This window comes from Papio anubis, chromosome 20, assembly GCF_008728515.1.
Source record: "Papio anubis isolate 15944 chromosome 20, Panubis1.0, whole genome shotgun sequence".
Lineage (NCBI taxonomy): Eukaryota > Metazoa > Chordata > Mammalia > Primates > Cercopithecidae > Papio > Papio anubis.
In genome coordinates this window covers 39,182,437-39,194,792 of record NC_044995.1, presented here as the reverse complement: position 1 = coordinate 39,194,792, position 12,356 = coordinate 39,182,437, and the positions used below count along the sequence as shown (strand labels likewise).

The 12,356-nt window shown below is 55.2% G+C and overlaps 2 protein-coding genes across 3 annotated transcripts in view; one reads left to right on the top strand and one right to left on the bottom strand.

The window, feature by feature from the left end:
- The window catches only part of MAST1 (microtubule associated serine/threonine kinase 1), a 42,139-nt gene extending 36,949 nt beyond the window's left edge, over positions 1 to 5,190 (top strand). For both annotated transcript variants that reach the window (XM_009193615.2, XM_003914989.2), the window contains 6 exons: positions 40 to 246; positions 451 to 680; positions 1,951 to 2,073; positions 2,163 to 2,299; positions 3,546 to 3,733; positions 3,846 to 5,190. In XM_009193615.2, the coding sequence (XP_009191879.1) occupies positions 40 to 246; positions 451 to 680; positions 1,951 to 2,073; positions 2,163 to 2,299; positions 3,546 to 3,733; positions 3,846 to 5,107 (2,147 nt within the window). In that variant the 3' untranslated portion in view covers positions 5,108 to 5,190. The remainder of the gene's footprint in view (positions 1 to 39; positions 247 to 450; positions 681 to 1,950; positions 2,074 to 2,162; positions 2,300 to 3,545; positions 3,734 to 3,845) is intronic.
- Positions 5,191 to 5,450: 260 nt separating this feature from the next.
- On the bottom strand, positions 5,451 to 12,356 carry DNASE2 (deoxyribonuclease 2, lysosomal). The gene is made up of 6 exons (XM_003914992.4): positions 11,857 to 12,356; positions 11,539 to 11,719; positions 11,369 to 11,447; positions 8,926 to 9,090; positions 8,638 to 8,835; positions 5,451 to 6,600 (listed from the first exon to the last, which is right to left on the bottom strand). The coding sequence occupies exons 1-6, from the start codon at positions 12,069 to 12,071 to the stop codon at positions 6,227 to 6,229; spliced, it is 1,212 nt and encodes a 403-aa protein (XP_003915041.1). The 5' UTR covers positions 12,072 to 12,356; the 3' UTR covers positions 5,451 to 6,226.

Below are 12,356 nucleotides of genomic sequence, written 5' to 3'. Positions count from 1 at the left end.
CCTTGGACTGATTCCTAACACACCTGCTTTCTGTTGCAGCTGACCGCCCACGCCCAGGTGACCTCTGCCCACCCTCGAAGGATGGGGATGCATCAGGCCCAAGGGCTACCAATGACCTGGTTCTGCGCCGGGCGCGGCACCAGCAGATGTCAGGGGACGCGGCAGTAGAGAAGAGGCCTTCTCGAACTGGGGGCAAAGTCATCAAGTCAGCCTCAGCCACTGCCTTATCTGTCATGATTCCTGCAGGTAACGCTGGGCCCCTGCCCCCCCCCCATTTGAGGCAGGACAGACCAATGAAAATGCTGCATATTCCCTGTCCACCGTGATTGGCTCCAGGCTGGACCAATGAGAGGCTGCTCTGCCACTTACACTTGGGAGGAGGGAGGAGCAGATACAGGGAGATGTGTGTCTTCTTGGTTCTGATTTCTGACCACGGTTGTATGTCTGTAGTGGACCCACATGGAAGCTCACCCCTTGCTAGTCCCATGTCTCCACGATCTCTGTCCTCCAACCCATCCTCACGGGACTCCTCACCCAGCCGGGACTACTCACCAGCTGTCAGTGGGCTCCGCTCCCCCATAACCATCCAGCGCTCGGGCAAGAAGTATGGCTTCACACTGCGTGCCATCCGTGTCTACATGGGTGACTCGGATGTCTATAGTGTCCACCACATTGTCTGGGTGAGTACTCATGGGTGGAGTCTCTATCACAGAGTGGAGGCTGGGGGGGAAAAGGCCCCTCCAGCTCAAACCAGTTAGCCTGGGTGAGACACCTCTGTGACCCTCTATGCCTCTTCCCTCTCTGAACCTGTTTATTTTTATTTTTATTTTTTATTTTAGGCGGAGTCTTGCTCTGCCGCCAGGCTGGAGTGCAGTGGCACAATCTTGGCTCACTGCAACCTCCACCTCCTGGGTTCAAGCCATTCTCCTGCCTCAATCTTCCGAGTAGCTGGGACTACAGATAGCCACGTGCCACCATGCCCAACTAATTTTTGTATTTTTAGTAGAGACGGGGTTTCACCATGTTGGCTAGGATGGTCTCGATCTCTTGACCTCGTGATCCGCCCACCTCCGCCTCCCAAAGTGCTGGGGTTACAGGCATGAGCCACAGCACCTGGCCGAGTCTGTTTCTTCATCTGCAAAATGGGGAGAATAGTCCAGGCGCAGTGGCTCAGGCCTGTAATCCCAGCACTTTGGGAGGCTGAGGTGGTCAGATCGCTGGAGGTCAGGAGTTCGAGACCAGCCTGGTCAACATGGTGAAACCCCGTCTCTATTAAAAATACAAAAATTGGCCAGGCGCAGTGGCTCATGCCTGTAATTCCAGCACTCTGGGAGGCTGAGGCGGGCAGATCACGAGGTCAGGAGTTCGAGACCAGCCTGACCAACATGGTGAAACCCCATCTCTACTAAAAATACAAAAAAAAAAAAAAAAAAAAAAAACACCAAAAAACAAAAAAAACCCACAAAAACTAGCCGGGCGTGGTGGCAGGTGCCTATAATCCCAGCTACTCAGGAGGCTGAGATAGGAGAATCACTTGAACCCAGGAGGCAGAGATTGCAGTGAGCCGAGATCGTGCCATTGCACTCCAGCCTGGGTGACAGAGCAAGAGACTCCGTCTCAAAAAATAAAAATAAAAAAATAATTAGCTGGAGGTAGTGGCGCATGCCTATAATCTCAGCTACTTGGGAGGCTGAGGCAGGAGAATCGCTTGAACCTGGGAGGCGGGTGTTGCAGTGAGCCAAGATCACACCACTGTGCTCCAGCCTGGGTGACAGAGTGAGACTCTGTCTAAAAAAAAAAAAAAAAAAAATGGGTAGGAATAGTTGTTATTTCACAAGGTGTTATCAGGATTCTAGTGCATGGAGAACTAAATGTACTGCATATAAGTTTACGAGCTTTCCTTGTTACCAATCCCACTAACCCTGCCCCTGTGGGTTGCTCTTTCCCCAGCACGTGGAGGAAGGAGGCCCAGCCCAGGAGGCAGGACTCTGTGCTGGGGACCTCATCACCCACGTGAATGGGGAGCCTGTGCATGGCATGGTGCATCCTGAGGTCGTGGAGCTGATCCTTAAGGTGAGTGCAGGGAAGGAAGCACCCTGGGCAGAGGGTGGGGGAGGCCTGAGCAACCCCTAGCAGAGTATTTTCCCCCATTCTTCCCCCAGAGTGGCAACAAGGTAGCAGTGACCACAACGCCCTTCGAAAATACCTCTATCCGCATTGGTCCCGCAAGGCGCAGCAGCTACAAGGCCAAAATGGCTCGGAGGAACAAACGACCCTCCGCCAAGGAGGGCCAGGAGAGGTGGGCACAGCTGTAAACAGCTTAATCTTTGAGCAGTGGGTGGAACTCAGGCGGGAGGGGCACAGGTGAGGATGGAGAAGGGAAGAGCACGGGAAAGGTGGCGGGAACAAGTGACCAACAAGCAAAGAGAAGAGGACAAACAATTACGAGGGGCTACGGGCTGGGCGCGGTAGCTCACACTTGTAATCTCAGCACTTTGGGAGGCCGAGATGGGCAGATCTGGGGATCAAGAGTTCGAGACCAGTCTGGCCAATATGATGAAACCCTGTCTCTACTAAAAATACAAAAATTAAGGCCGGGCGCGGTGGCTCACGCCTGTAATCCCAGCACTTTGGGAGGCCGAGGCGGGAGGATCATGAGGTCAGGAGATCGAGACCATCCTGGCTAACACGGTGAAATCCCGTCTCTACTAAAAATACAAAAAAATTAGCCGGTCATGGTGGCAGGCGCCTGTAGTCCCAGCTACTCGGGAGGCTGAGGCAGGAGAATGGCGTGAACCCGGGAGGTGGAGCTTGCAGTGAGCCGAGATCGGACCAGTTTGGATGAGTGTTTGAGTAAGTGCAAAAATCTGTCTCGGAGAGGTGGCCGCGCGCTGTCGCCCAGGCTGGAGTGCAGTGGCCGGATCTCAGCTCACTGCAAGCTCCGCCTCCCGGGTTCACGCCATTCTCCTGCCTCAGCCTCCCGAGTAGCTGGGACTACAGGCGCTGCCACCTCGCCCGGCTAGTTTTTTGTATTTCTTAGTAGAGACGGGGTTTCACCGTGTTAGCCAGGATGGTCTCGATCTCCTGACCTCGTGATCCGCCCATCTCGGCCTCCCAAAGTGCTGGGATTACAGGCTTGAGCCACCGCGCCCGGCCTGGATGAGTGTTTGTAGCCAGGATTGGGAGTGGCCTAAAGTTGGGCGGGGCCTGAAGTAGGAGGAGCTAAAGGACGTTCTATCTTGATAGGTGGGTTGTAGCGGAAGAGGGAGGAGCTAGAGAGGTGGGCGGAGCAGAATAGGTTGGTTTTGTTTGGATGCTTGTTTCTAGGTTGGACTAGGAGTGGCCAAAGCGGGGGTGGGGACTGAAGTGGGAGGAGCCTAGCAGCACTGAGCTAAAGGAAGTTCTTTGTCTTGATAGGTGGGTTGTATCTGGAGAGGGAAGGGCCAGAAGGGGTGGGAGGTTACAGTGGTGAGACCGTGAAGTGGGAGGAGCCCTGAGCTCCGGCTTCCAGGTCAAGGACGCTTGGCCCCCTCCCTGTCCCGCAGCAAGAAGCGCAGCTCCCTCTTCCGGAAGATCACGAAGCAGTCGAACTTGCTGCATACTAGCCGCTCGCTGTCGTCGCTGAACCGCTCGCTGTCATCCAGCGATAGTCTCCCGGGCTCGCCTACGCACGGGCTGCCGGCACGCTCGCCCACGCACAGCTACCGCTCCACGCCTGACTCCGCCTACCTAGGTATTACCTCTTACACCTGCGCCGGGACCTAGCTGGTGCTCGGGCTGGTGCGCAGGGTGGCCTGGCTGGTGCTCGGGCTGTATTCACTCGCTTCACCTCCTGTCACCTGCAGGCGCCTCATCCCAGAGCAGCTCCCCAGCCTCAAGCACGCCTAACTCGCCTGCGTCGTCCGCGTCGCACCACATTCGGCCCAGCACGCTGCACGGACTGTCGCCAAAGCTCCACCGCCAGTACCGCTCTGCGCGATGCAAGTCGGCTGGCAACATCCCTCTGTCGCCGCTGGCACACACGCCGTCCCCCACGCAGGCGTCACCGCCGCCACTGCCGGGCCACACAGTGGGCAGCTCGCACACTACGCAGAGCTTCCCGGCCAAACTGCACTCATCGCCTCCAGTCGTGCGCCCGCGCCCCAAGAGTGCCGAGCCCCCTCGCTCGCCGCTCCTCAAGCGCGTGCAGTCGGCCGAGAAGCTGGGAGCCTCCTTGAGCGCGGACAAGAAGGGCGCACTGCGCAAACACAGCCTCGAGGTGGGCCACCCGGATTTCCGCAAGGACTTCCATGGCGAGCTGGCGCTGCATAGCCTTGCCGAGTCCGACGGCGAGACGCCCCCAGTCGAGGGCCCTGGTGCGCCCCGGCAGGTCGCCGTCCGCCGCCTGGGCCGACAGGAGTCACCTTTGAGCCTGGGCGCGGACCCATTGCTGCCCGAGGGTGCCTCCAGGCCACAAGCATCGAGCAAGGAGAAGGAATCCCCGGGGGGCGCCGAGGCGTGCACCCTGCCCCGTGCGACGACCCCCGGGGGCCGGACCCTGGAGCGGGACGTCAGCTGCACGCGGCATCAGAGCGTGCAGACGGAGGATGGCACTGGCGGGATGGCCAGGGCTGTGGCCAAGGCGGCGCTGAGCCCGGTGCAGGAACACGAGACGGGCCGGCGCAGCAGCTCTGGCGAGGCGGGCACGCCCCTGGTACCCATTGTCGTAGAGCCTGCGCGGCCTGGGGCTAAGGCTGTGGCGCCTCAGCCTCTGGGCGCGGACTCCAAGGGGTTGCAGGAACCCGCACCCCTGGCGCCTTCCGTGCCCGAGGCCCCCAGGGGCCGGGAGCGCTGGGTGTTGGAAGTGGTGGAGGAGCGCACCACGCTGAGCGGGCCTCGCTCCAAGCCTGCCTCCCCAAAGCTCTCCCCGGAGCCCCAGACACCCTCCCTAGCCCAGGCGAAGTGCAGTGCACCCAGCAGTGCAGTGACCCCAGCCCCACCGGCTTCCCTCTTGGGCTCGGGCACCAAGCCTGAAGTGGGGCTGACCTCCCGGTGCCCTGCTGAAGCTCTGCCCCCAGCAGGCCTGACCAAAAAAGGAGTGTCCAGTCCCGCACCCCCGGGACCATAGCTAAGGTGGGTGTTGGCCCCACGCTGTACAGCCTCCTGTATACATATGTACACATATAAATAAAGTGCGTCCGTGCTGCGTGAGTTTTCTGGGGCTCACTCCAGGCAAGGTGGGACATCATCACACGACCCCACCCCATGCCCAGGTGCTTTTTGGGAGGTGGGACTCCAGTTCTGGTTACCATGGAGAGTGGAGGGAATTTTGGATAGACGGATAGACACCTCCTGTGGTCCCACTTCTGGTGTCACCTCTGCACCAACTGTCCCCAAACCTTTAGGGGGAGAATTGATGCTGCAATGCTCTTGTGTCCCAGCGTCCACCTGAAGAAAAGGTTAACAGCCTCGTCCACCAATTTCCATTTATTTACTCCTCAACAATCCTGATAGCAGGTATTATGTTTCCATTTTGCAGACAGACTGTGTCACAGAGCAGTTAAGGCACACAATCAAGGTCACACAGCTAGGAAGGGGATGAACTGGGATTCAAAATCAAGTCCAAACTGGTTCCTGAGCCCTTAGATTTTCTTTTCCTTTTTTTTTTTTTTTTTTGAGATGGAGTCTCATTCTGTCACCCAGGCTGAAGTGCCGTGGCGTTATCTCAGTTCACAGCAACCTCTGCCTCCTGGGTTCAAGCAATTCTCCTGCCTCAGCCTCCCGAGTAGCTGGGACCACAGATACATGCCACCATGCCTGGCTAATTTTTAAATATTTTTAATGGATATGGAGTTTCACCATGTTGGCCAGGCTGGTCTTGAACTCCTGACCTCAAGTGATCCACCCATCTCAGCCTCCCAAAATGCTGGAGTTACAGATGTGAACCACTGCGCCCACCCCCCTACCTTTTTTTTTTTTTTTTTGAAACAGGGTGACCGAGGTTGGAGTAATCATAGTTCACTGTGACCATGATCTCCCTGGTTCAATCGTTCCTCTGGCTTCAGTAGCTGGGACTACAGGCGTTTATCACCATGCCCGACTAACTTTTTTTTAAGTTCTAGCAGAGCTGCAGTCTCACTATGTTGCCCAGGCTGGTCTCAAATTCCTGAGTTCAAGTGATCCTCCCTCCTTGGCTTCCCAAAGTGCTGGGATTACATACGTGAGCCACTGCACCTGGCCGTGAGGGTTAGATCTTATAATGTCTGCTGGGCTTCCTGGCCATGCCATTACAGGGCTGGTAGTTCTTCACCAGTGGCTGGAAGGCCTTCCAGAGGGCTGGCAGCTGGGCACACAGCGTGCCCCCACCCCGTTGCTCCTCTCCCTGGTTCCGATTCATGTCACCCACGCACGTCCAGGGCCCTTTTGGGGACACGCACCATTTGGAGTGGTCCTCTGTGCTGTTGAAGCTTGGGCCACCCGGTCCAGGGAAAGCTATCTGGTTCACATTCAGAACCTGCCAGATATCCGAGCAGTTAGAGGGCAGGACGCCTACAGTTTTGTGCCAGAACTGGACCTGCAGGTTGGTACCAAGGGCTGCCGCCAACCAGCCAGAGTACAGGTCTGCAAAGGATGGAGAGAGGGCACAGGTAAGGTCAGGGCCACTGCTAGGGAGTCCCTAGGCCACTTCCCCTCTCTCAGCTCAGTTTCCATATTTCTTTTTTTGTTTCTTTTTTTTTTTTTGACGTGGAGTCTTGCTCTGTCACCCAGGCTAGAGTGCATTGGTGCAATCTAGGCTCATTGCAACCCCTGCCTCCCAGGTTTAAGTGATTCTCCTGCCTCAGCCTCCTGAGTAGTTGGGACTACAGGAATGCACAACCACACCCGGTTAATTTTTTAATAAAGAGACAGGGGTTTCACCATGTTGGCTAGGCTGGTCTCAAACACCTGATCTCAAGCAATCTGCCCACCTGGGTCTCCCAAAGTGTTGGGACTACAGGCATGTGTCACTGAGCCCTGCCATAGTTTCCATATTTCTGAGCTCCGTTGTCAAATCCCAGCCCTGTGAATGATGACATTAATATTAACTGCCCTTCCCAGATTTTTTTTTTTGAGATGGAGTCTCACTCTGTCACCTAGGCTGGAGTGCAGTGGTGCAATCTTGGCTCACTGCAACCTCTGCCTCCTGGATTCAAGCGATTCTCCTGCCTCAGCCTCCCGAGTAGCTGGGATTACAGGTGCCCGCCACCACACCTGGCTAATTTTTGTATTTTTAGTAGAGATGGGATTTCACCATGTCGGCCAGGCTGCTCTCAAACTCCTGACCTCGTAATCTGCCAGCGCCTGCCACCACGCCCAGCTAATTTTTGTATTTTTAGTAGAGATGGAGTTTCACCATGTTGGCCAGACTGTTCTTGAACTCCTGGGCTCAAGTCATTCACCTGCCTCGGTCTCCCAAAACGTTGGGATTATAGGCGAGCCACTGCGTCCAGCCCTAAGTGTTTTTGATTAATTAATTATTTATTTTGAGACCAGGTCTCATTCTGACACCCCGGCTGGAGTGAGTGGCAGGATCACGACTCCCTTGCAGCCTCGACCTCCTGGGCGCTATTCTCCCATCTCAGCCTGCTGAGTAGTAGGGACTACACGTGTGCCACCATGCCCCACTAATTAAAATTTTTCTTATAGAGATGGGGTCCCACTATGTTACCCGGGCTAGTCTCAAACTCCTGAGCTCAAGTGATCCTCCTGCCTAGACTGGGATTACAGGTGTGAGCCACTGTGCCTGGCCTATTTATTTATTTTTATTTATTTATTTATTTATTTTTGAGACACAGTCTCGCTCTGTCGCCCAGGCTGGAGGTCAGTGGCATGATCTCTGCTCACTGCAAGCTCCGCCTCCCAGGTTCATGCCATTCTCCTGCCTCAGTCTCCCAGGTAACTTGGACTGCAGGTGCCTGCCACCACGCCCGGCTAATTTTTGTACTTTTACAAAAATTAGAGATGGGGTTTCACCGTGTTAGCCAGGATGGTCTTGATCTACTGACCTCGTGATCCGCCTGCCTCAGCCTCCCAAAGTGCTGGGATTACAGACGTGAGCCACCACACCCAGCCTATTCATTTATTTATTTATTTTTAAATAAAGACAGGGTCTTGCTCTGTCACCCAGGCTGGAGTGCAGTGGAGTCATCATAGCTCACTGTAGCCTGAAACTCTGGGCTCAATTTATCCTCCTGCCTCAGCCTTCCAAGTTGCCTGGCTAATTTTTAATTTTGTAGAGATGGGGTCTTGCTATGTTGCCCAGGCTTGTCTTGAACTCCTGTCTTCAAATGACCCTCCTGCCTCAGCCTCCCAAGTAACGGATTACAGGAGTGAGGCACCACCTCTGGTGCCCAAATGCCTTATATGTACCACTTCATTCATAACCATTTTTTAAGTAGATGCAGTATCCCCATTTTTCAGATGAGTAGACTGAGGCTCAGGTGAAATTATACATCACACAGCTAGAACCCAGGGTTTGAACCCAGGTCTGTTCACTGCTTATGTGATTATAGCTCCCAGTCAGACCCGGTCTCTACCCCTGACTCGAACTCAGCCATGGCCGCACCAGTCACCCCTTCTCCAGAGAAGGAGCTCTCCACCCTCAACCTTCAGACTCACCATCTCCAAATTTGCTAAACTTGGCAAAGCTCTGGAAAACAGCCCCGGCCTGGGATGTGAGTGTGACGCTGCTGTTCCAGGGTTCTTGGCTAACGTGGTAGCCCTGGATCACATTCTCCAAGTCGGGGAATTCCTGGGCAAAGATCCCTTCCAGCTGGTGGTCATACACCTGGGGGTAGGTATAGGTCAGCTGCTTGCCTGGAGGATAAGGGGAGGAGGAAATGCAAGATCATTCTAGGTTCTGGTCGGTAAACCCAGGACTCATCCTGTGTCCCTGACTCCACTCACCAATCTTCGAGAACTGAGTGAAGGGAAAAGACACACAGAGCAGGGTCTGCCCGTAGGTATAGGCGCTATGAGGCCAGCTGTATGTAGCAGATGAGGCCAGTGGAGGGAAGTCAGGTACGCTGTGGACCAGCCAGAAGCCTCCGTCGCGGTCGAGGAGCAGGACACCTGGACCAAAAGAAGGCATTAGAGGAGGTCGGCCGCGGTGGCTCATGCCTATAATCCCAGCACTTTGGGAGACCAAGGTGGACAGATCACCTGAGGTCGGAGTTAGAAATCAGCCTGGCCAGCCGGGCGCGGTGGCTCAAGCCTGTAATCTCAGCACTTTGGGAGGCCGAGACGGGCAGATCACGAGGTCAGGAGATCAAGACCATCCTGGCTAACACGGTGAAACCCCGGCCTCTCTACTGAAAAAATACAAAAACTAGCCGGGCGCAGGTGGCGGGCCTGCAGTCCAGCCACTGAGCTGGCGCAGGAGAATGGCGAACCCGAGGCGGAGCTTGCAGTGAGCTGGAGATCCGCCACTCTGCACTCCAGCCTGGGCGACAGAGCCAGACCCCATCTCAAAAAAAAAAAAAAAAAGAAATCAGCCTGGCCAACATGGCGAAACCCCATCTCTACTAAAAAAATACACAAAAATTAGCTGGGCGTGGTGGTGGATGCCTGTCATCCCAGCTACTCAGGAGGCTGAGGCAGGAGAATCGCTTGAACCTGGGAGGCGGAGGTTGCGGTGAGCTGAGATCTGCCACTACACTCCACCCTGGGCCACAGAGCAAGATTTCGTCTCAAAAACAAGTAAGTAAGTAAATAACTAAATAAATAAAAATTTTAAAAAAGAAGGCAGGCCTCACGCAGTGTCTCATGCCTGTAGTCCCAGCACTTTGGGAAGCTGAGGCGGGTAGATCACCTGAGGTCAGGGGTTCAAGACCAGCCTGGTCAACATGGAGAAACCTCATCTCTACTAAAAATACAACATTAGCTGGGCGTGGTGGCACATGCCTGTAATCCCAGCTATTTGGGAGGCTGATGCAGGAGAATCGCTTGAACCCAGGAGGCGGAGGTTGCAGTGAGCTGAGATCGCGCCACTGCCCTCCAGCCTGGGCAACAAGAGCGAAACTCCTTCTCAAAAAAAAACAAAAAAAGGCAATTAGAGGGTATTGCTCCAGGCCTCCCAGCAAGGTCATCTGCAACCAGGAACACCCTCAGTTTGCAGCGGGACTTAGAGAGGGTGCCAGCAGTGTTAGAACCACGGCTGAGCTTAGTTTTTGCAGGCATAAACTCCTATAGTCCAGAATAACGCCAAGATTAATATAAGGTAGGGAAACAGGTCAGTTGTGGCGGCTCATGCCGGCAATCGCAGCACATTAAAAGGTGAAGGTGGGTGGATTGCTTGAACCAGGACTTCGAGACTAGCCTGGGCAACATGGCGAAACTCCACTCTACAAAAAATACAAAAAGTAGGCCAGGCGTGGTGGCTCACACCTGTAATCCCAGCACTTTGGGAGGCCGAGGCAGGTGAATCACCTGAGGTCAGGAGTCCGAGAGCAGCCTGGCCAACCTGGTGAAACCCCGTCTCTACTAAAAAATACAAAAATTAGCCGGGCGTGGTAGGGCACATCTGTAATCTCAGCTACTCCAGAGGCTGAGGTGGAAGAATCACTTGAACTGGGGAGACAGAGATTGCAGTGGGCTGAGATTGCGCCACCAAACTCCAGCCTGGGAGATAGAGAGAGAGTGTTGCAAAAAAAAAAAAAAAAAAGCCAGGCGTGGTGGTGGGTACCGACAGACCTGGTACTTGGGAGGCTGAGGTAGGAGGATCACCTGAGCCCTGGGAGGTCAAGGCTGCAGTGAGCTGTGATACTGCACTCCAGCCTGGGTGACTCTAGGTGAGACCTTGTCTCAAAGAAAATAAAATGGGTGAAAAAGATGACTAAGGTCTGATAGGGGAGATCTCCCACCCGGCTATGGAGATCAGGGGTGAGTTTGGAAAAATGTATAGGAACTTGGCTGGGCAGGGTGGCTCATTCCTGTAATCCCAGCACTTTGGGAGGCCAAGGTGGGTAGATCACTTGATGTAGATCACAGGAGTTCAAGCCCAACCTGGTCAACATGATGAAACCTCGTCTGTACCAAAAATACAAAAATTAGCCTGGTGTGACAGCGGGTGCCTTTAATCCCAGCTACTTGGGAGGCTGAGACAGGAGAATTGCTTGAACCCCAGAGGCAGAGATTGCAGTGAGCCAAGATTGTGCCACTGCACTCCAGCTTGGGTGACAGAGTGAACTCCCTCCGTCTTAAAAAAAAAAAAGAAAAAAAAATGTTGGAGGGAATAGATGCCCAGGGTCTGACAGCGCAGATCTCCCCAACCACCCAATGCAGTCAGGGGTTAGCCTGGAAAAATGTATAGGGACCCAAGTCTCTCCCCAACCCCCAATCCAGTCCTCACCCTTCGTGTGCCCACGTTTGGAAGAGTCGTGAGCCTTGCTGGCTTGAGGCGGTTGGTCATTGTAGAGCAGGAAGGCGAGCTGGGGGCGAATAAACGGAGACAATGTGAAATTCCTCCCAGGCAGGGCGGCCCTAGAGTTTCACCCTTACTTGGCCCCGGGCCCCCTTCACCTGGCTGCTGTTGCTCCGGTACAGCGGCTGTAGGCTTCGGCCCACGGCCCCCTCCGGGCTGTCGATGAGTCCCCTGCCGTCCCGCCAGCCTCCGGAGCTCTCGTCCAGATACTTGTACTGCAGTCCTCTCTGCGCCGCCTCCCCGGACCCTCTAAGAGCTGGCAGCTTGTAGACCACGAACCTGGAGGTCGGAGAATGCACAGAAATAGGGGAGAGGGAAGAGAAAGCACCCCAGGGTTCCCCGAGGAGGCAGCCATCCCGGTCGAGTGACCCCCGCCGGATCCCGGGGCGATGGTAGGCCCCCCGCTGCACACTCACCAGTCTACAGGCTGCCCAGAGTCCCCGTAGCAGGTCAGGGCCCCGGCGGGGACGCACAGCAGCGCGGCCAGCAGCAGCGGGATCATCGCTGCTATGGGGCTGAGATCCAGGAATCTGTGTCGGGGCTGCGGGGCGATGGGTTGCAACAGAGGCCAGGACTGGAACCTGGCACCTTTTATTTCCCTAAACTTGCCTGGGAACCCGGGCGGGGACATCACGAGGGTAGAGACTCCTCCCCCGAGACGCGACGCTGCGTTTTGGAGAGGCAAAAGGCAGCCCCCAGTCTGCTCAGACCACGCCCACGACGGGCCAGGCGCTCCAGCGTCTCTTGGAGCCTGGTCACCGTTCCTTTTAGTGGTAGCTAATCCCAGCCCACGCACTTCTGTTCGACCCAACTCCTGCCTCGGTTTCTGGATCAGGCACAAGTTTGATTTTATTTCCAGCCCTACAACCTGGGTCCAACTCTTGTGACCTTTGTTCTTCTTCTTCTTCTTTTTTTT